Source organism: Odocoileus virginianus, chromosome 28 (genome assembly GCF_023699985.2).
Source record: "Odocoileus virginianus isolate 20LAN1187 ecotype Illinois chromosome 28, Ovbor_1.2, whole genome shotgun sequence".
Taxonomy (NCBI): Eukaryota; Metazoa; Chordata; class Mammalia; order Artiodactyla; family Cervidae; genus Odocoileus; species Odocoileus virginianus.
In genome coordinates, this window is record NC_069701.1 from 37,021,596 (window position 1) to 37,043,017 (window position 21,422).

Here is a 21,422-nt window from a genome sequence, read left to right on the forward strand (position 1 = left end):
CCCTGGGTCAGCTGGGCAGAGATGACTGGGAGAGGCCTGAGGCTCGGAGACAGAGGGCGAGGCCTCAGGTCACAGGGTTGGGGCCTGAGCCCCCCTGGGGTCCTGCACAGTCCTACCCTTTGCTCTGGTCCAGCGCCCTCCCAGCACCCCAGGGAGGGCTGTATTGGGCCTTTTGGGGGAGTCACCAAGGAATGTGGTCTGGGTGAGGTGGGCTCCAAGGACCATTCCTCCTCTCCTCTCCACTCAGCGCCTGCCAGGTCACAAGTGATGCCAGGGTGGCAGTCCCCCAGGAGAGGGGCAAGGGGCCCAGCGCAGCAACAGGGCAGCAGAGGGGAGGAGCACAGAGGCGGGCAGGTGGCTGGGTTCGAGGCTGGGGGCGGTGGGCGGGCGGCTGTTCACCTGCCGGGTGGGTGGAGAGGGTGTGGCACCCCTTAGTGGTGAGCTGGGCGGTGCTGGGTACAGAGCTGGGGACGGGGCGGTGCAGGTCGAGGCTGGGGCACTGCAGGTACACAGGAGGGGCTGGCGGTGGGCAGTTTATTCCACGTCATGCAGACACTGACCCACACGCTCAAGGAGCTTAAAAATACATTGAGCCACACGGTGTCCGTGCCCCCATCTCCCGCCAAGACACAGAAAGACACTTGGCTGAGTGGGTCAGGGTCCGAGAGCCTCCATTCTGGAACAAGGCAGCGGTGTGGGCCCAGGTGGTGGGGGGCGCGGTGTCCTTTCTCCCGGGAGGAAAAGTGCAGAGATGGGGCCGAGGCCCCAGGCAGGGAAGGTCCACTCTCACAGCGGTTGGCAGCGGGTGGGCCCATCAGGGTCCTTCCTGGTCCATTTCTGAAGGCCTGGCCCATCCAGCAGGGGACTGCAGTGCTCTGGAGGTGCCCCTGGGCTGGCCATGCGAGGTGGGGTCCCGGGGCCCACACTCAGTCCCGGGCCTCGTCCAGACGCCACTTCAGAGCGTGGTCCTTATGCGCGTCGGGGAGGATCTGGTTGCGCATCCCCCCCAGCAGGTTGGACGTGGCCTCGGTGGCCAGGATTAGGGGCTTCACCACGGTCGGGGGCAGCTGGCGGATCACGCCCCCCACGGCACCGGTCAGCCCCTTCTGTTCGTGGCCCCGAGATGCCACCTCGCAGATGGTCTGAGCTGTGTCCAGGATGCCCTGTGGAAGCCGGCGGTCAGCGGGGGGGTCCGTGGTGGGGGTGTGGGTATGGACGTGGGATGACTGGGAGCGGGGCTGGGCCTCCTTACCTCTCGAACCGTGTCGTAGGCCTTGGCCACGCCCTCCCGGAGGTCGGCGGGCTGCTGGCCCTTCCGCAGCCTCCGCACGGAGCGCTTGTCCTGCAGGGAGCGTGAGACGGGCGCCGCTGGAGACAGGATGTCATACACGGTCTCAGCTGTGGCCTGGGGGCGTGGGGGACACCAGATGAGGAGACAGGACCAGGAGAGAGCCCACTACCGCCCCCCCAACCCCTGCCTCCCCCACAGCCACACTGTACCGTGCTGCTCCTGGGGTCCTGCCAAGCTCCCAGCCCCAGGTCAGGGGGCTTTCGGGTGACCTCATGCCTCCTGGGTGGACTCCCCAAATGTCCTCTGGACCCACACCCCTCCTCCTGCCCGTCTGGAGGTGCTACAGATGCATCCTGAGCCCAGCGCCTTGTCCTCCCCACCTGCTCCTTGGGAGCTCCAGGGGCAGCCCTGATAGAGACCTGGGTTCCCCTCTCCCACTCCCACAGATCACCGAGCTATCACCGAGGTGACTGTCTATCTGCTGGCTCCTCTGTTCTCTCACCCCCAGTGTCATTCCCCTCACCCGACCTCCTCACCTGGCCGGGCCGCACCCCAGCTCACTGCCCTGGGAGGGCCTCAGATACCCGTATATCCCTCCAGCCTCCTCTCGAGAGATCCTGCCCGCCCCTCCCCAACTGCCCCAAGGATCTGCACGCTCCCCCTCACTTCTGAGGTTGGACACAACACCCCTCGACTCCAGAACCCGGGGCGCTCATCTACAGCTGCTCACAGGGTAACCCCCGGACCTGGTGAAGCGCAACAGTCAATCTCTGGTTCATTCAAGAGAACCAGCCCCTTCCCTCCCCATCAGGGCAGAGCCATGAACAGACACCTAGCGGGCTCTAGAGCTGGGGGCCTGACGCTTCCACACGGGAGCCACAGGGGCTCCAGGCTGGTCACTTGGCCTCCTGTCTCTGTGACTGTTCCTCCTAAGATCTCGCATGTCCAGACTGCCCACGCGCGGCAGAGCTATGAGGAGGGAACTGGGCACCGTGGAGAGAGCCTCCCTGCCCTGGATGCTGGGGGTCCGCTCACCTGGATAGCTTGCACCAGCCGGTTGCTGAGTTCCAAGGCGGCCGAGGCTGTGGATGAGCCGAAGGAGGCAGCGCCCCGCTGCAGCCCCCGCATGAGGCGGCCGTCCTTCTTGTACTGCTCGATGGGCAGCCACAGCAGGTCCCGGAACCCTTGGACTGTGGGGACGGGGTGGTCAGAGATGCCCGAGGCCGCCCCCACCTACCCTGCTGTGGGGACTCGTCCACTTAACCCCCCAGAGCGGCTTCTAGCTGCCCGAGTATGGCAGTTTCCAGAGCCCCCAGATACTCACAGAGCTGGACGACTGAGTGCATGGGGCCCACGCCCCCCAGCAAGCCAGGCAGCTGGTTCTTGCGGATGTCCTGCAGCCACTCATTGAGCGCGTAGCCCAGCACCTTGTCTACACCCAGGAGCCTGGGATGGGGCGGGGAGAAGAGAGCAGGGCGGAGCAGACCCACTCACTGAGGGGTCACGGGGCCAGAGGGACCCAAGGCAGCCCAGCATGCCCCGCAGCTCCACCCAGCCGTGTATGGACAGATTGACTGAGCCCATTTCACAGAGGACAAAACTGAGGCGCCAGAAGGGTGAGGTCTTGGCCAAGGCCCGAGTCAGGAACAGAGAGAGGGCCCTGTGAGAGACCTGGAGGCTCACCCATGCCGGCAGCAGAGCCGCTTTAGCTTCAGCTCGGAGCAGTTGAGCTGGGCCAGGCCGATGAGGAGGCCTGCGAAAGTGCCCTGGGGAGGGGAGAGGAGCTGGAGTTTACACCCTGGGGCCCAGGGACTGGCCCAGCCCCCCAGAGCCTCTAGAGGCTGACAGCAGCCAGTGTTGCCTGCCCCTTGGCCTCCCAAGGCCACAGCAGGACAGGGACCTGAGAGCCCACTCACCACCTGGTCCATGGTGACGTGCTTGCCATGGTAATCGAGCCAAATGGGCACCTCAGACGTGAAGCGGAACTCCCTGGAGGGGGAGTGGGGAGACGGTCCTGAGGTCACTGGCCTGGCCCCCTGCAGCCTGGCCTGGGGTCCCCAGCCCAACACCCTACCTGAAGTAGATGGGCTGCTGCTCGGCAGAGGGGGCGCCGTGCCTACCACCTGCGGCTTCCTGGGAGCTGGTGGCCTCCACGCCCTCGGGCTGCCCTTCCTGGGGGCCGCTGGGTGGGACCAGGGTCTCAGGGCGAGCTGGAAGGGAGATGGTGGGGACAGACCGGGGGTGGGCCCAGGCATGGCGGTGAGGCGGGAGGCCTGGACCCTCCCCTTGCCGGCCCAGTTGCTCACCTTCGGCGGAGGCCTCTGCCGGGACCATGGGGTTGATGCTGGCCGCCAGGGTGGTGAAGAAGTCCCTGAGAAAGAGCAGGGCGTCCTGCGGGGAGCGAGGGGGTCAGACTCAGAGGCCAGGGGCGGGGGGTGGACAGCGGGCGGCGGGGCTGCGGGCTCCGCTCAGGCTCCGTCCCCGTGTGGCCTGCTCACCTGATCCACGTTGAGCCGCAGGGGTAGCAGCGAGACGCGGAGGCAGCACTCGGGGCCCCCCAGGTTGGTCACGGGGGCCACGTGCAGCGCTTTGACCTTGAGCTGAAGGCAGGAGGTGAGCTCTGGGCCCCGCTGGGCCTCAGGCTCCCACCCCCCCACCGCTCACCCAGCTGGTCCTGCAGAGGCCGCTCCCTCAGTGAAGCCCGCCTGTGGGCCCCCCACCCTCCTGGACTCACAATTCCATGTGTGTGCGTGCCTGCGGGCTCGTGTGTGGACGCGTGCGGCCCTGGGCGGAGCCCGTACCATGTTGGAGTGGGTGCGCCGCGGCATGCGCTCGCTCGTGTGGAGGTACAGGAACTTGTTGATCTGGGAGGAGGCCAGCCGGTCGCGGACCTCCAGCTCCTGCACGATGAACACCTGGCGGGACAGCGGCTGCTCCTCCAGCTCCCGGCCGCGGGCGACCGGGCCTGGCTCCGCCGGGTACACCTCGTGCTGGAAGCTCACCTGTGGGGCGCACAGCGGCCTGAGCGGGCAGCTCCCTGCACTCTCAGCCCTCCCCCGGTCCCCCAGTCTCAGCCCCACGCGGCTGTCCCGCAGGCACGGCACACTCCGCACAGCCTCTGGTGAACCCAAAGGCCCCATTCTCACAGCCTTCCCATCCCCCGAGTGGCACCTGCGCCCCCATCACTCTTGAGGGTGCGGTCCTCCCCGGCATCTCTCCATCACCACGGCTGTCAGTCCTGCCTCCTCTACACGTCCGTCCAATCCCTCCGCGTGTCTGTCACCTCCGCAGCCGCCCTGGCCTCAGGGCTGCTGCTCCCCCTCCCCTGAACACCCCCCTGCTCATCCCCTCCAGCCCCTTCTCCGTCCACCTTCGTAAAGTGTTCGCCCGCCCACTGCACGCCTGCAGACTCCTCCCCATGGCCTGGAAAGGCTGCACCTCTCCCTCCAAGCCCGCCCTTGGCCCTTGCCCTTGATGTGCGGCACCCTGGCCCCTCTGCCCTTGACAGGTCAAAGCCTCCCTCAGCCGCAGGCCCTTGCCCTGGCCTTCTCTCCCCATCGCTCCGCACTGTCACCAGCCCCCTGGCCTGTCTGGAGTCCGAGGCGCCCTCGCCACCCCTCTGAAGCACGTCCCCCGAGTTCTCTCAGCACTAGCGCCCTTGCGAGCTCGGGGAGTGGGTCTGTGTGGGCTCACTCACAGTGAGCGGCCCTTGACCTGCACCATTTCTCAGGCCAGCCTGGCCCGCTCTCCCCCTCATGGACACTCAGTCCAGCAGCCCATCCTGTGGTTCTTTCCGCCATCCCTCTGGTAAAACCCAGAACCGCCCGTGTACCTCAGGGCCTATGCAGCCTGCCCAGGGTCAGATCTCTGGCCTCATCTCCTACTGCTCTCCTCCCTTCTCAGCGGCAGTCTCGCTGGCCTCCTTGCTGGTCCCAGAACACGCAAGGGATGCTCTTGGCTTGTAGCCCTCACGCCGTGCCCTATGCCTGAAAACCTCCTCCAGGCTCCTTTCCTCACACCTTTGTGCAAAACGGCACATTTCCACGAGGACTTTCCAGCCCTTCCCCGTGCTCCCTGAGGCCTCTCGCTGCTCACATTCCCCAAGCACTCATCACATTTGAGTATATGTATATATAGTCTTTGGAGGTGGGCATGGCAACCCACTCCAGTATTGTCGCCTGGAGAATCCAATGGACAGAGGAGCCTGTCCATAGAGTTGGACACAACTGAAGTGACTTAGCATACACATTGGTCTTATCAGGCTCCCTGTACTATGACGCAAGGGACAGGAAGGCAGGTTTCTGTCTGCTTTGCTCATCCCTGTATCCAGCACTTAGAACGGCACAGCAGCTGACCAAGTGCACGACGTGCGGGTTCCACGGAGTGAAGCGCTAGCTGGACAGCGGGCAGGGGAGGGCCTGTTCTGGCCCCCCACCCCTGCCTCCTCTGCCTGAGCCCCCCGCTCACCTTGCTAAGCTGGATCTCCATAAGGACGTGGTGCTGCCTCCCACTGCCCCCCTGTGCACGCCAGGAGTTCTGGGGCCGGTTGGGGCCGGAGCTGCGAGAAGGGGAACTCCGGGGGCCTGAGAGGCCGACCCTCGCCCTGGGCAGAGGAACAGGGGATGAGCTGACTTAGGGGGAATCCCCTGCCCACACTCCCTCTGGTTAGAGTTGGGGCCAGACACCCTCCCCCGGGGAGGTAGGCGGGGCATGGGGAAGAGGAAGCCTGAAGGTCAGAAGATGAGGCTCGGGTTCCAGCTGCCAAAGGTCAGAACTGGACCCCAGCCCAGGCCCCATCTCCTGGGGGCCCTGCTGCCACCCGCACCTGCTCCTTCTCACCTGTGGCCGGGGTGGGGGCCAAAGTCTCGGCCGCCATAAAGGTGCCAGACGATGGAGACCTCACGCAGCACCACTCGACTGCTGGGCACAGGGAAGTGGGCAGGTGCCCGCAGCAGGTCCGTGCTGCCCAGCGGCTGCGCGAAGTGCCCATCCTGCACTACGATGGGGCCTGGGTGCAGCTGCGTCACCACGGGCTCCCCGTCGGCGGGCTGCAGGGGGGACGCCACGTGAGCACATGGGCATGGCCGCACCCCTGGTCCAGGCTGCTTGTTTCCCCCATCCTCACAGCCCTCTCCCCTCTCCCTTTTCACAAAAGGTGAGTCTCATGGCCGTGACCTGGAGGTGCCTGAGTGCCCCATGCTCCTGTCAGCCCTGCCTCCCTGAACCAAGGTCTTGCTTGTGTGTGACAGTGAGCTCGGACGCTCCCACTGGCACTGGGTGGCCGGGAGGCCAGCACCTTCACAGCAAATGGGTCCCCTCCCCCTCCTGCTGTCTGCCCTGCTCCTCTCCCTCTGACCCTCAAAGTCCCCACCCCTCTGCCCCGGACACCATGCCTTGTCACTTCCTCTGGACCTTCGTCAACTTCTTCCAAGCCCACAGTGAGGGCTATCTCCCCAGGGAGCCCTTCTCAGCCCTACCTGTGGTTCCAACCCTCATCCCCTCAGACGGTGACCACCTCCTGCCTCTCTCACAGTGGGAGCTCTAGGAGGGCCCCTAACTGAGCACCGTCTTCCTGGCCCTGCCCAGCCTGCCCACCACACACCAGGATGCCCAGGCCAGGAGCGTCCAGGATGCAGAACTCATCGCTGTCCAGAGTGTCTCCATCCCCCTCCTCTTCAGCTTCTTTGGCCCTGGAGCAGGACTCCAAGCTGCCAGTGGGAGCCCCAGCAGCAGGTGAGGGGGGGTGAGCCCCACTCCGTTCTCCAGGGAACAGGTAGACGGACACTGGAGAGGCCTGGAAGAAGGGGCCGCCTGTGGGGGAGGGAGGGGCTGGCTGAGGGGGCTGCCTGGTGTGAGTACTGACTGCGTCTGCTGACCCCGCCGCACCCCGACCCCACCTGAGGCCTGTGCCAGCTCCCGCAGGCTGCGCTCGGTGTCCAGGAGAGCGTCCGTCAGGTCCCGCTGGTTGATGAGGGCCGTCTCCACCGGCGGGCACGAGGGCAGGGAGGCGGGGCTCTCTGAGAGCTGGGCCGGGCAGGGGGGACTGGTGAGCTCGAGTTAGGAGCAGGGGCAGGCCCCAGGTCCCCATCACCAGGGCCCTGGTGGGGGCCCCGGCAGGGGCGGGGCCTGGGCGGGGCTCCGAGAGCCGGAGGGGCCGGGCCTCACCTGCACCTTCTGGCCGGCAATCTCCGTGGGGCTGGGTGGCCTGGGTGGGGGGTGCAGGTCCCCTGCGCGCGTCAGGTACTGCAGCAGGTTGACCAGCAGGGCGCAGGAGTCGGCGCAGCTGTGCACGTGCATCGCGTTATTGGAGCAGCGCAGCTCGAACAGCGGCTGGCTCTGCGGGGCGGGGGGCGGGGGTCAGCCCTGCGGTGGCCAGTCAACAACCCGCTGAACGCATGGGCGCACTCAGCCTGAGGGGAAAAGCGGCTTCGCCCAGGGCTGTCCCGGGAGGCACAGGGGCTCTTCTGTGCCTCCAGGCCCCCAAGTCCCGCACCTCAGCCCGGTGAGCGGGGCCTGTGGTGGGGGTTTAGCTGCTCAGTCCTGTCCGACTCTCGGCGATCCCATGGACTGTAGACCACCAGGCTCCTCTGTCGAAGGGGCTTTTCAGGCAAGAATACTGGAGTGGGTTGCCATTTCCTTCTCCAGGGGATCTTCCCCACTCAGGGATTGAACTTGGGTCTCCTGCATTGCAGGAGGATTTTTTTTTACCAGCTGAGCCACCAGGCCTAGTATCTGTCTTTTACAGACAGGGAAATCAGGGGCCCCCAAGGGCTGTCTCCTCAGGTCCTGCTCTTCCTGGGCTACCACTGCCCTGTGCTGGCGGGGTTCCTACAGAGGGATGTCTGTCTAGGGCTCCCAGGAGGGCCGATAACCACAGGGGAGGGCTGCCAGGGACTGTGACCTGAGCCCAGTCCCTGGGGCAGAAACAAAAGAGACAGCAGGTGGGGAAAAGTGATGCCTGGAGAGCTCCCTCGCCCAGATACCTGCTCTGGCTCTGGGGACCCTGGTGGACCCCGGGCGCCAGTCACACTCACCAGCTTGTCCTCAGTGTTCCCCTTCCAGGTTTTGATCACAAGCTCCAGGAGGTCAACGTCCAAGACGCAGACATAATCTGAGGCAGAAGGCAGAAGAGGGCCCTGTTGCCTCCTCCTACCCAGCCCCGGCCCTGGTGGGAGAGTCTGGGGTTTGAGTGGGTGCTGCCCTGGTGTGTGTGCGCGTGTCTGTGGGCCCTGAGAACCTGGCCGGCAGCTGGGGGAGGACGTCTGGCCACTCTGGGGGTGGCCGGGGCCACAGTCCCTCAGAGGGGAGGGAGCCCAGTGTAGGCCCTGCCCACCTCGCCGCAGATCCAGGGTCTCCATCTCACACTTGTCGGACAGGTACAAGGCGGAGTCGTCGAGGATGAACCTGGCGGGGAACAGGGCTGAGAAGGGCCGGGAGCCGCTGCAGGGCCGCAGCTCCTAAGAAGGTGGGGCTCGTAGAGACAGGCAGAGGGGGCCCTGACAGGGCATCCCAAGCTGACAAGAAACTAGTGCTGGCCCTTCTCTGGCCTCGGCGTTCTTGTCTGTACCATGGGGAGACCACAGGCCCAGGCAGCAGGCACTAGGGGACACTGGGTAGCATTTCTCTTTCTGCACATCTATCCAGCTGTCTACCTCACCCGGAACTCACAGTAGCCCTGGGAGGGAAATGTCCTGCGTTCCCCCCACTGCTTTTAAATATGTAAGAATATAGCTAATCTCAGATTCTGAGAAGAGAACCTTGGCCCTCCTTATCTGCGGGTTCTGCTTCTGAGGATTGAACCAACTGCAGATCAAAAATACTTTAAATTTGTTGCATGCTAGCAGCTACTTATATAGCACTTACACTGTGTTGGGTGTTAAAAGTAATCTAGAGATGACTTAAAGAATATGGGAGGATGTGCATGGGATACATGCAAATGTTGCACCCTTTTATATAAGTGACTTCAGCGCCCCTGAATTTTGGTGTCACAAGAGGTCCTGGAAGCAAGCCCCTGTGGATACTGAGGGATAGCTATCCATCTCCTTCCAGTCTTTTCTGTGAAGACACAGAGACATATATAAACACACCCCCAAAAATCTTTAAAAAAGTATATATATATGGCTTTATATCTTATTTTTTTCAGTAACTATTATATGATGGCATTTTTCAATGTTATTCTTAAATTTGACTTTAATGGTTGGGTAGGCCATGTTTGGGTCAGGAAGAGCCACTGGAGGTGGCCATGGCAACCCACTCCAGTGCTCTTGCCTGGAGAATCCCATGGACAGAGGAGCCGGACAGGCTACAGTCCATGGGGTCGCAGAGTCGCACATGAATGAAGTGACTGAGCACAAGGCCATGTTTACTGATTGAGGTCGTAATTTCGGGTCATTTAAATTGTTTACAAGTTTTGACTATTTTAAATTATACTATGGAGGCTTTATATTTCACCCTTCTTATCCTTTTGTCCTGAGGACGACCTCCAGAAGTGAGATTATCAGGCAAGAGCTCAAATGCTCTGCCTCAGAGGTTTGACTGCCTCTAGGTAGGTGAAACCTACTAGACTTCCTCAGAGAGGGATCACTCAGATGCACAGAAAGGCTCAGACTGGCCTGAGGACACACAGCAGGTATGTTGGACCCTGGGGAAGGGGTAGCTACAGCCGACTTGGGGTGGGACGGATGGGGGGCTTGGGTAGGAGGAGTTGCATACCTGAGCAGGAAGGTAGAGGTGTCCATGACGATGTTGCTGGAGAGGGTGAAGGTCTCAGCAGTGACAAGGACACGTACGGGGAGGTAGAGGGGCCTGGGAAGGAAGGGGTCATGTTTGGGCTGGGGCAGGTTCCTTGCTCATGAGAGCCTGGCCCCAGCCCCAGGCCCCCAGGCCCCTGAGCCTGGGTACCTGTAGTCCACGGCACAGGAGAACAGGTGGACGTGTAGGATGGTGATGACCGTTGGAGGCAGGTAGCCCAGCACTGGGTCATCCAGGACATCTAAGAACTCCAATAGCTTTGGGGGCCAGAGGAGAGGTTCATGAGGGTGAGGGAGCTTCTTCCTTCCCCAACCCCCGACCCCAGCCCAGTCCCCTACTTGCTGCCCACCAGCTGTCCACCACACCCCGGCCCAGGGGCTCCACCCACAAGTCAGCTCCAGTCCGAGGTCAGCTCTGGCCCAGCCCCTGCCCTCACACCTGCCTCATCCAGGCCTGGAGACCTGCCCGCTACCCCCCCCGGCTCACCTGGGAGTGCCAGCTCTGCTCCAGCAGGGCCATGCGGTGGCGCAGGGTGGCCCTGTGCAGCCGCAGGGTCACCAGGAACTCCTGGGGGGCAGGGCAGAGTCAGCACGGGAGCCCCAGGGACCCGGGAGGCACAGCCCTGACCAGACAGGCGGGCCGGAAGCAGGCGGGCCTGTACCTTGACGTTCCTGTGAGGGTCCAGCTGGATGCGCACCGCGGTGGACAGCATGTGCGGGCCCCGGCCCTGGCCTCTGTGGCCCGAGGCTCCTTGTTCAGTCACCCCGCCCTCCGACGGGTAGATGGTCTGGGCCAGCTGGGCCGGGGGAGCAAAGGTGGGCAGCTCCAGGCGACCGGGCAGTGGGTAGTCATCCATGGCCGCTGGGGAGGTATCTGGTGAGCTCCCCTGCCCAGCTGGTGGACGACCCACTCTACCGAGGGCACATATCCCTCCTGAGAGACCACCCCTGACCATGGACCCCTGCGACCCACGGCAACTGGCCCCCAGCCCTCACACCTCGGTGGTAGAGTGCTGCCTTCTCAGCTTCCAGGCAGAAGTAGCCAAGCCCCGGCTGGCCTCGGTACTGAGAGACACTGAAGATAGTGCCTTGTTCCACGTCCAGCACCAGCTCCCCGTGGGCGCCCTCCAGCCGCTTCCCACACTCGTCCTGCAGACAGAGTGCGCAGGCTGGCCTCAGAGGCTTTACTCGGCAGCCCCCACTCCCTCGGGGTCAGGGGGCCTCCAAGCCCCAATCTGACTGGGATTGGCTCTGGCCGCTCTCCAGACTGCTGGAGGTCCGGGGCAGCACCCAGAGGAGAAGGGTCACCCTCCCTGTCTACCTCCAAGCATTGGATGGTGCCTGCTCGGACTCCAAGCCTTACCTAACCCTAACCCTGAGTGCCTTACACACAGCAGGTGCTAGTAAGTGGCTGATGGGGCGTGATGGAATGGGTGGGGTGGCATGGGTGGGTCTGGGGGGCAGGTGGGTGCTAACTGCTGGGCAGGCCACACTTGGACCTCAGTGGGGCTTCTGTTTCCCACATTCCCAACTCGGAGCAGCTTGTACAGGCCTGGTTTTCCTGCCAGTGGGGGCTCTGGAGTCGGGGATCCCTGACCCTGGGTGGTCCTCACCTTGGTCTCACAGTGGGCGGTGATTCGGCCCTTCAACACCGTCACCAGCGCAGAGAAGGTACTCTGGGAGCGAGGGCTCCGGGACTCACGGGCAAGGGGCTGGGGGGCACCTGATGCCCCCGCTGAGAAGTGGGTGTCCTCGTCATCTGAGTCCGAGTCTAGGATGAGATCAAGGAGCCGAGTGGCAAGGAGACCTGGAGGTGGGGGAGGGTCTGCCCCAGCCCCCCGGGACCCACTGGAGCATGCCTCCTACCCAGCTTGAAGGCAGACTTGCACATCTTGAAGCTGTCGTGCCAGAAGCCCGAGGCATCTGGGCAGCCGGCCGGGGGTGCAGCGGGGGCGGGGGCAGGAAGCAGGTCTGCAGGCTCCCACATGAGCAGGTCGTTGTTGATCCTGGGAGGACGGTTGGACCATGGCAGTGAGGTGGGCCCGGCCCAGGCCCTGGCTGCCCCCGCCCTGCCCACACCATCACCTGTTGTAGAGGCTCTCGTAGACTTCCTTGCTGGGCAGGAAGACATGGGCGGCGGGCAAGATCACTTCTAGGCTACAGCGGGACAGCGCCAGGGCCCGGTTCTGAAAGACCCTCATCTCCTCAGGGTCTCCAGGGATCACCATCTTGAGGGGGGCGGGTGGGGAGAGCAGGGAAGGGGATGTGAGAGAGGTCAGGGCCTGCTGCCAGACTTAGAATCTGCTTCCTGAACTCCAGCCGTCATTCACACGCGCCTCCTCTGCTGGGATGTGTGGCAGCCGTCTTGTCTGGCCTGAAGGACTGACTGCATGAGAACCCTGCTCCAAGGGGCCTCATTTATGTTACCTCCTCTATCCTCACAGCAGGCCCGTGAGATGGGTCATTACACCCACTCTCCGGATGCAGAAGCTCATCTGGAGCTCACTTTCCAGGAGGTTGGACAATCCCCTGAGATGACACAGCCACTGAGTGGCAGAGCCTGGATTCGAACCGAGGCCGTTTGGACCAGAGGCCAGGTCCTTAACTGCCTCTCACTCGACCCTCAGCACCTTCAGAAAAGAGGATCCCGTGGCCCAAATGTCCACTGCTGAGAAATGGCTGATGGGACGGGGTCATAATCTTTCCCACCAAGGCCCAAGGCCCAGGGCGCTGCCCTCGCCACGGCCCTCACTCTCAGGCCCCACAAGCTGTCGTGTTTCTGACTCTTCACTGATCAGAGACAATGGAAGACATGAAATTCTCACTGGTGCTGAGTCACATGTCATCTGGCCTGCAGGTGGTCCTGTCCCCCTGACCCAGAGCCACCAAGTGGCTCCTGAGAGACTCAGAAGGCCTGGACCTCACCTCCTCCGTCTCGTACATGGTCCTTTTGGAGGAGAAAGGCGAGGGCTCGGGCTCCCGAAGGTCGCACAGGTTCTCAGCCGACAGCTCCAGATCCTCTCCCTTCTCCGGGGCCACCTCCCACTGTGCGTTGAGCTGGGGGTTCAGGGTCACCACTACCCTGCCAGGGCACAGGCCTGTCACTGGCCTGCGGGGCCTCCCGCTGCCCTCGGTAGCAAAGCCCTCCTCTCCTGCCTGCTCCTTCGAGCCCCGACTTACTGGGGCAGGAAGTACTTGTGCCCAGGGCTCTTGGGATCCAGAGCTTTGGAGACTCGCAGGCAGGGGACGGGAGGCTTCTCTCCATCTTCATAGGTGACTGGAGGGGATGGGGAGGAGTGGGGGTCATCACTGCCACCTCTCCCCATCTCTTTCTCAATGCCAGGTGGGTCAGTGGGGGCCTGGAGCCTTGCCCACGACTGCTATGTTTTATTGTTTACGGACCTGTGCCCTCCCTTGCACCCACAGTCTGCAACAGCCCTGGGATAAACGGTCCACTCTGCCCACTGCACAGAGGACCCCAGGGAACGGGCAGTGAGGGCGCCTCACAAAGCAGATGAGGCCTGAACCCCACTCATGACCCAGCCCCTTCCGGGGCCCCGAGCCCACCTCTCCCAGAGGCCTCAGCCCCCTGCCCAAGGGGTTGTCTCCTGGGGGAGTCTTACCATGCAGGTCAGAGCAGGTAAGTTCCAGGCGGGTAGGGGCTGGGGGACCAGGCCCACGGCTCAACTCTGACCGGAACTGGGGCTCAGTCAGCTCCAGGCTCAGCTGCTCGGCCCGCACGGCCCGGCCTGCCCAGGGGTCCCGCTCAGGCCGCAGGTCAGCGATAGGGAAACGCAGCTGCAGTGTGGCCCGGGGTGCTGACAGCCGCACCAGCGTGTGCTGCTCGGCTGCCGGCGGGGCCTCTGTCTGCGAGGGAGAATCAGAGCTGCGGCCACCCCCCCCCACCCCTCCGTGGTCAGGAGCCAGAGGAAGTGTGCCCCGCTCTCCACCCTGGTTGGGCCTCTCACCAGTAGGCCCGCAGGCAGCTCAGGAGGGGGTGTAGTGGCCAGGCGCAGCAGGGCAGCGAGCCGGTCCAGGGCCCCCAGCTCCACATCTGCCTGGAAGTCAGCCAGGTCCAGGGCCAGTTCTGAGTGACAACGGCAGGCAGGTGGGCGCCGGGGCCGGCTCTGAGGGGGAGGGTGCTCATGTCAGCGAGGGCTGTGTGGCGGGGGAGGTGAGGACAGGATGGGTAGGGGTCTCCGTGAGCGAAAACAGGAAGAACACAAAGCCCTTCCAAGAGGAGACGAGCTCGGGGAAGGGACCCAGGAGGGGAGTGGGGTGTCACGGACTGCTCGAGTCAGACAACCACGCTGCCCAGAACCAACCACCCCCAGCACTATGGGCTGGCAGGGCTTTTCCATGAGCCAGGAGAGGGGCCGAGAGGATGGCATGCAGGTGGCCCAGAAGTATTTCAGGGCTCCGGGGTGGGGGGTGTGCTCTGGATGGAGCACAGGAAATGGGGTAGAGGGTGGGAGCAGGGAGGCACCAGGGGTGGCTGGTGGGGGGCAACACCCACAGCAAACAGCCAAGGGCCCCCAGGCCTGGAGTCGGGTGGGTTACCTTGGGCACCCGGCGCAGGGTTTGTGTGTGGCGCAGGTGAGCACAGGGCTGAGCTGAGGCCTGGGATCGCAGGCTGTTGGGGAAGCTCAGGATCTGGGTGGGGACGGGGAAGATGACAGGGTCAGGCTGAGCCCCCGCGCCCACCCTCACCTCCAGGCCCAGCCGACCACACACACAGGCTGTCAGCCCTCACCTCTGCATACTCAGGCTCTGAGGCGCCCCTGGGCCACAGGCACTCCAACACCTCCAGCTGCCCGAAGTGCACTTCCGTGCTGGTGACCCGCCGGCCCCGGCTTGTCTGCAGTTCCCAGGACAGCTGCACGGCAGCACCCGTTAGCCTACGGGGAAGAAGCTGGGCGTCAGAAGGGGGGACTTCAGGGGCTCGGGGAGTCCCCTTGTGCTCAGGCCTGCCTTGGGCTTGTACCGGACATGGCTGCAAGGACAGGCCCTCTCGAAGTGTGGTCGGAGACGGTGCAAGTCATGGGAGCCGAAGGACCCATCCACAGTGGCATCAAACTCAGCAAAAAAGTGGGTGGTGAGGTCAGGTGGTCCAGAAGATGGGGCAGATGTCTGAAGCAAGGTCAGGGTCACACCCCCCAAGGTCATCTTCAGCAGCGAGTCGGGGCGCAGGGTGTTCGAGGGGGGCACCGGGGCTGTCCTGCCTGAAAGGACAAAGGCTTCACCAGAGGCGCCCCAGAGCTCGTGGGGACCCCAGGTCAAGTGACAGTCAGACACTTGGGCTGGGGGCTGGGAAAAGCCTTGGCTGAAGTGAACCCTGACTCCGGCCGGGAGCTTGGCCAGGCAGAGGTGACACGAAGCCTTGTTTATGTCAGACACTGAGTCTAGGCTCGATTCAACCCCTTCAAGGAAACTGGACAAACTGGAGATGATAAAGCACTCACCCAGTAGCTGACACATATAAGCTCCCAAACATACAGCCTGGAGGGGTCAGATCTCATCCCTCATGAAAGGAGAAACTGAGTCTCCAAGAGTTGAAGTGCTTGGGCCAATGTCACCAACTCTACTGTCTGAGCCCTGCGGGAATCCCCCAGGGTCGCTGACTCTGAAATCCAGGCTCTGTCCATCACATTGCCACCTCCCCTGAGCGTTCCCCCAGAACCAAGTCACCAACGGTGGACCCCCAGGCCTTCTGCACGCACATAAGCAACATGACCCAACACCACGCCTTCCTCCAGCTCTCCCTGACCTGGGAGGACTCACCGGTTGGGGGGGCCTGGGCAGAGAGCCGACGGGAAGCTGTGGTACTGTGCACAGAGGAGCCCAGATCTACGTCGGAGAGTGAGAGTTCGGACACGGCTGAGGCCACACTGCTTGTGAGGCCCGCCATGGAGAAGAAAAGGTCTGTGGGCCAGAGGAAGGCGTCTCAGAGACGGCCAGGCTCGGCCCCCCGACCCCTGCACCAATACCAGACTCCCCCATCAATTGCTAGGTCTAACTCCACACCCACCGGTGCTCTCCAGGGTGACAAGGGGGTTCGAAAGGGGGTCTGGGCTGAGGGGCTCAGTCCCAGTCCCCGCCTGCAGCTGCTGGTTCAGATCTTGTTCGATCAGCCACAGGTCTTCAGCACCAAGTGGGCGACTCTTGTTCAGCCTGTCCACCAGGCTCTCAGGGTCTGCAGGGGAGGACACGGCCTTGAGTCAGTCCCATCTGCCTGCCCCTTCCCAGCCATCCTCCCCTGCCCCAGGGACTACCCAGATGTCTCACCTGCAAGGCTCACGGCGCCAAGCAGTTCCTGAAGCTGCTGGAGCTGCCGTGGGGTCAGGAGCAGATGTAGGGAGCCCAGCTGTCCACACACCTCCAGCTAGGGGAGGAGTGAGCAACCATGGAGCCCTTGCCAGCCACTGCGGCCAGCCACCTGCCCTCACCCTTAGGAGGCAGCCTGCCAGCCGCCACGCTGAGCTCGGCCACCAACTAGCTGTGCAACCCTGGCCCCAACTTGACCACTCTGAGCCTCTGTTTCCCTGTTTCTCCAGTTGCCTAGAAGGCAGTGAGCTCCCCCAACCCCCGCCCCAATGACCTCGCTCTGTCCCAGGGAAGACCAGCTCTGCTGAGAAGGACGCTGAAATGGGGTATAATTCCTCCTCCCCAGGGGCCTGGGGACCCACCTTGGGGCCTGGGAAAGCCTCATTCTGCTTCAGTTTCACTGTCAGCTCCAGGCACCCTGAGCAGCTGCCGATCTGCAAGGGCGGCTCTGGGGGTCCTTCCTGGGAGATGAGATATAGGAGAGGAGGGGTTGAAAAGATGCAGTCAAATGGCACTAGTGGTAAAGAATCTGCCTGCTGATGCAAGAGACGCAAGAGACGTAGGTTCAATCCCTAGGTCGGGAAGATCCCCTGGAGGAGGAAATGGCAACCCGCTCCAGTATTCTTGTCTGGAAAATTCCATGGACGGAGGAGCCCGGCGGGCTACAGTCTAAGGGACCGCAAAGAGTCAGACATGACTGAGCACGCACACGGTCAGAAGGGGTGGAGAGGGACAGGTGGGTCGAGGACAGGGATTCGATGGAGAAAGAGACTGTGAGGACCAGAGTCGGCCCACCTGTTGGGGGAGCTCCTCGAAGTGCAGGCGGACCCCCGCCAGCTGCAGCAGCTTGTGGAGGAAGGCAGGAGGCTGGTGCACATCCACCGGGGGCGCCTGGCTAGGGTCTCGCACCGCCTCATCGCAGTACTCCAGTCTGGGGAGTAGAGGATCAGACAGTGCCCGGACCACTGTGGGCTGGGGCCCCCTGCCACGCACCATATTCTAGAAGTCTGGGGCCAGTGACGTCTGGCTTGCAGAGCTACTGCATCGTAGCCAGGCCATCCTGGAACTCCACAGCCAACTCTTACTCCTCAGACCCTCAGCATGTGACCCGATCCTGGGGGCCCAGCCACCCTGGCCCTGCACTACCTGGCCCCTGGACACCACTCCAGGCTCCCAGCACAGTCCACCTCCCTCTGCCACGGCCACAGCCCAGGCCCACTCAAGACTTGCCCTGACACCTCCTAGGAGCCTGGGATGGGGATGTGGGCAGGGCCAGGGCTCTTCAGCAGCCCCTCACTCCCCTCCCCATTCAAACAGCCCACCCACTCAGCCTGCCCCTACCTCTGCACGTGGGCCTCCACTGCGACGCCACACTCCCCAGTGCCCGGCGAGTGCTCCACCCTCACGACAGTATCCAAGAAGGTCACCTTGATCCTTCGCAGTACTGAGGGGTGGGAAGGGGGGGGCGGTCTCAGGTCAGGCAGAGCAGTGAGGGCCAGACAGTTTCCCCATCAGGCAGCAGGGTGCTGCCTGAGGTCCTTGCGCCAAGGGCCGTGGAAAGGTCTGCTCACCAGTCTCGATGGTCTGAGCGAACATCTCCAGTCCTTCCAGGGGCTGCGGCGGCTCAGAGGGCTCAGGCAGCCCGTCCCGCAGGCACTCCTGAGCCAGCTGCATGCTCGTGGTCATGCACGAGGCCCAGCTCTGTGAGTCAGCGGTCCCCGGCCCTGCAGGTAGGAAGAGGGTCTCAGAGCAGGTGGGCCTAGTCAGATCCTGGGTGCTCAGGCCCACTCCCGCTGTCTGCTCCCCTCCCCCACCCCCCACCTGAGCTTCACCCTGCTCTTACCTGGGCCCTGGCGGGGTTGTAAGGTGAGCTGGAGGCCCGACACATGCACAGTGCAGTGGTCGGTGAGCAGGGCAGCCCAGGGCACGGCCACTTCAATGGAGCCCACGAAGCCTTCCACCAGCTCCAGTGGTGACTCCATAGACTCCAGTACCTCATTCACAGACTGGGAGCAAACAGGAGACAAAGCCAGCTCAGGGAACTCCCAAACCTGGCTGTCTCCCTGGCTACTGCACTCCTCACCAGGCTGTTCACCTTAGAGAGTACCCTTGCTCTCCCATCCCTCCACGTGCTACTTACAAAATCCTACCTTTGCTCAACTGATCCCTACTCTTGGCTGCCCTATTACTGTACAGTCCAACATGCCCAGTCTTTCAAACCTGAGGAAGGGGGAGCTGAAGGAGGAAGAGGAGGGAGCCAGGCAGAGGGGATGGAAGGGAGGGTTCCAGGCATGGAAACAGCATGCGCAAAGGCCCAGCCAAGAGTATGGCAGCCCACGTTCACCTGGGCGAGCATGGGGTTTAAGGGGAGTGTCCGGGAGAGGCAAGCAGGGGCTGACCTGAGTTGGAGGGGGACACCCAACTCCACCTGGTGTAGCTGCACCTCTCTCTGAGGCACAAGGCTAGAGCCTCCTGTTACAAAAAGAGGGACAGCCCCCTGCACCAGTCTGGGAGCTCCCCGGCGACAGGAGCCCACCTGCTTTCTCGGTGTGACTCTAGGCACTGTGTGGTGCCACCCAGAGAGGGCCTCAGTAAACCTTTGTTGGATCCATGAATAAAATACACGGCAGAACCAGAAGGTCCACAGAGATCAAGTCCAAATTCCTTAGCCAGAGATCTACAGGTGGGGAAACTTGAGGCCTAAACAGAAGGGACTCATCTAGTCAACCAGTGTACTCTGGGAACTGAGACCCAGGCTTCTCTCTTCCTCCTATTGCAGGGTCCCCAGGGACCAGGCCTCTCTGGGGGTCCACAAGGTAGGGGCTGCAGGCCTAGCAGCTTGGAGAAGGGTGGGCATATGGGGAAAGAACTGGCATTCCACCAGGGGTCAACTCCTCTCTGGAGGCCAGGAAGGAAAGTAGCCTAGCTAGGAGTCAATGCACTCCCCAGCCAGAGGGTAGGGCAGGTGGAAGTGTAGAAAGACACAGCCTACAGGTTTGGGCCAGCCTAAGAGGCTGAGGTCAGAGGTCAGAAAAGGTCTTCTGCACTGGGATTCACAGGTAAGAAGTGTCACCAACTCTGGGCCTGGGGGTCTCCTCTGCTCCACATTTGCTCAGGAAGGCCTGGTCTACCGTAAAGCCCAACTCTTCTTGCCCAGACTATATTGAGTGAGGCGCACTGTCTGCTCCCCTAGAAAACTGAGAAGCCCCTGTCCTCATGGGGGCTTCCCTGGTGGCTCATTTGGTAAAGAATCCACCTGTAATTTGAGAGACCCAGGTTCGATGGCACCCACTCCAGTATTCTTGCCTGAGAAATCCCATGGACAGAGCAGCCTGGCAGGCTACAGTCCATGGGGTCGCAAAGAGTATAAGTATACAACTTAGCGACTAAACCACCAACCACCACCTGTGCCCTTGCCCACCCCTGTTGCTTTGGACTTGAGGGCTGACCCAGTGCCAGCCCTGGTCTTTCGCCTCTACTTGGAGGCTCCTTTGCAAATTCCCAGGTCAGCTGTACCATGAGTCACAGCTCTTCACCGCCCCCAGCCTCAGGCCTCTGACCCAGACCTTATTCCTCTCTGCTTGCCCAGAATCTCTCTCCTCTCTGCCTCAGGCCAGACCTCTCCACCTTTCCTCCAGGGCTTTCCTCTAGGTGATGCTAGATGCTGATGCCCAAGCCCCTCCCCAAACACCCATTTGGTCCATCCCACTCTCCCCAAAGCAGGAAGTAGGCAGCAGTGGCAGTCACACAAACTGTTGATCAACAAGGGTGCTGACGCGGTTGTTGACATCCATATCCGGAGATGAACACCACCCACTGAGCCTGGGACGTGGGGTCAGGAGGTCAGGGCACCTTTCCCACAGGTGCCCACAGCAGGGTCCTGGACCCCTTCCAGACTTCCCCAACCAGCTGTATGTCCCAACTCTGCCACATTCCTGGCCTGGTCCCACCAGGGCCCCCTAGTTCCTGCAATCCCTCCTCACCTTCTCCTTAGCCCTTTGACACCACCCTCAACTCTGGCCCCCAATTTGATAGTTTATCCTAGCATTCTCCAGAGAAGTGACACCCGGCTCCCCAGCCTCAGTTTCTCTTCCTGCGAAGAGGCAGGTACCCCTTCCCGTCTAGCTTCTGGCTCTGGACGCGACTGGCTGGGGTCCCTCTGACCCCTGGAAAGGGCCGGAAGCCCAAGGCCTCGCCACTCCGGTGCCTGGTCCCTTAGGTCGACCCTTTCGCCGGCAGCCTCAGGCCGCTGAGCTCCCCGAGTCTGACCCTTCCCGGGTTCGGATCCTCACCCAGATCTCCAGATGTATATCGCGCAGGGCAACGCTGCCCTTGTACAGATCCAGGCTGAGCTGGTCCAGGCTGAGGTGCTCCTGGAAGAAGTGACCCAAGTAGTGGTGCAGCAAGTAGCGGCAAACCCGCTCTTTCACACAGTTCGACCACGGCCACAGCCATCGTGACATCTCGGGGACCGCCGGGCCCGGGCCGCTTCCACTCGCCGCCTGCCAGCGTTCCCCGTCCGGTTGCGCTGTTCACTAGAGCCCCCGGCTCACTCCGCCGCTTCTCTTAGCGCCAGGCCGCACCCCCCGGACGCCCGACCACGCCCCCCACGCTCACTGCCATTGGTCATTGCAAAGGGCGAGGCCTACTGATTGGCCGCGGGGGCGGAGCCTTCAGGCGCGAAAAAGGGACTGGGCTCCCAGGACGACATAGAGCTCCTGATATTGATTTACGCTTGCGTACAAATTCTGTGTGGGTGGACCTTTAGCCTCTCCTACGGGCTCCGGGAAGGCTGTAGCCTGAGGTGCCAGCCCTTCAAAGGAAGGCGCATGTGCCGACTCGTCCAATTGGTACTTGAGGTGGTTGAGGAGGATTTAAAGCGACAGTGTCCCATTAAACTTAGTAAAAGCTTTTTAGAGGACTACTTAGTGTCAGAGCCCCAGCACTCATCTCTAGAAACAATTAAGTGAAAACATTTGCATTTTGAGCATTACTTTGCTAGCGTGTGAGATGCTTTTGAACTGTGGTGTTGGAGAAGACTCTGGAGGGTCCCTTGG

General features: G+C 62.5%; 1 protein-coding gene across 1 annotated transcript; it reads right to left on the reverse strand.

Annotated features, from left to right (window-relative positions):
• Positions 1–520: 520 nt before the first annotated feature.
• ATG2A (autophagy related 2A) lies at positions 521–20,973 on the reverse strand. The gene is made up of 41 exons (XM_020891792.2): positions 20,658–20,973; positions 18,209–18,371; positions 17,937–18,089; positions 17,707–17,809; positions 17,161–17,296; positions 16,728–16,826; positions 16,327–16,423; positions 16,070–16,234; positions 15,823–15,963; positions 15,026–15,263; positions 14,795–14,939; positions 14,602–14,694; positions 14,010–14,168; positions 13,665–13,908; positions 13,222–13,318; positions 12,967–13,123; positions 12,127–12,269; positions 11,908–12,047; positions 11,655–11,812; positions 11,040–11,190; positions 10,704–10,903; positions 10,529–10,609; positions 10,193–10,299; positions 10,004–10,096; positions 8,625–8,695; positions 8,326–8,402; positions 7,457–7,627; positions 7,189–7,315; positions 6,894–7,102; positions 6,131–6,339; positions 5,759–5,894; positions 4,093–4,293; positions 3,790–3,891; positions 3,598–3,682; positions 3,366–3,501; positions 3,208–3,280; positions 2,975–3,057; positions 2,616–2,737; positions 2,327–2,481; positions 1,253–1,405; positions 521–1,163 (listed from the first exon to the last, which is right to left on the reverse strand). Exons 1-41 carry the CDS (start codon positions 20,826–20,828, stop codon positions 927–929), a joined length of 5,781 nt encoding a protein of 1,926 aa, XP_020747451.2. The 5' UTR covers positions 20,829–20,973; the 3' UTR covers positions 521–926.
• Positions 20,974–21,422: the final 449 nt, after the last annotated feature.

Bases quoted from the DNA above. Each gene is read 5' to 3' on its own strand.
- ATG2A (XM_020891792.2), bottom strand. From the start codon at position 20,828: ATGTCACGATGGCTGTGGCCGTGGTCGAACTGTGTGAAAGAGCGGGTT. The intron at 15,264-15,822 runs GTGAGTCCTCCC...TTGTCCTTTCAG, and splicing joins TGCCCAGGCCCCCCCAACCG to GCAGGACAGCCCCGGTGCCC. The intron at 7,628-8,325 runs GTGAGTGTGACT...CCCGCCCCGCAG, and splicing joins GGAACACTGAGGACAAGCTG to AGCCAGCCGCTGTTCGAGCT.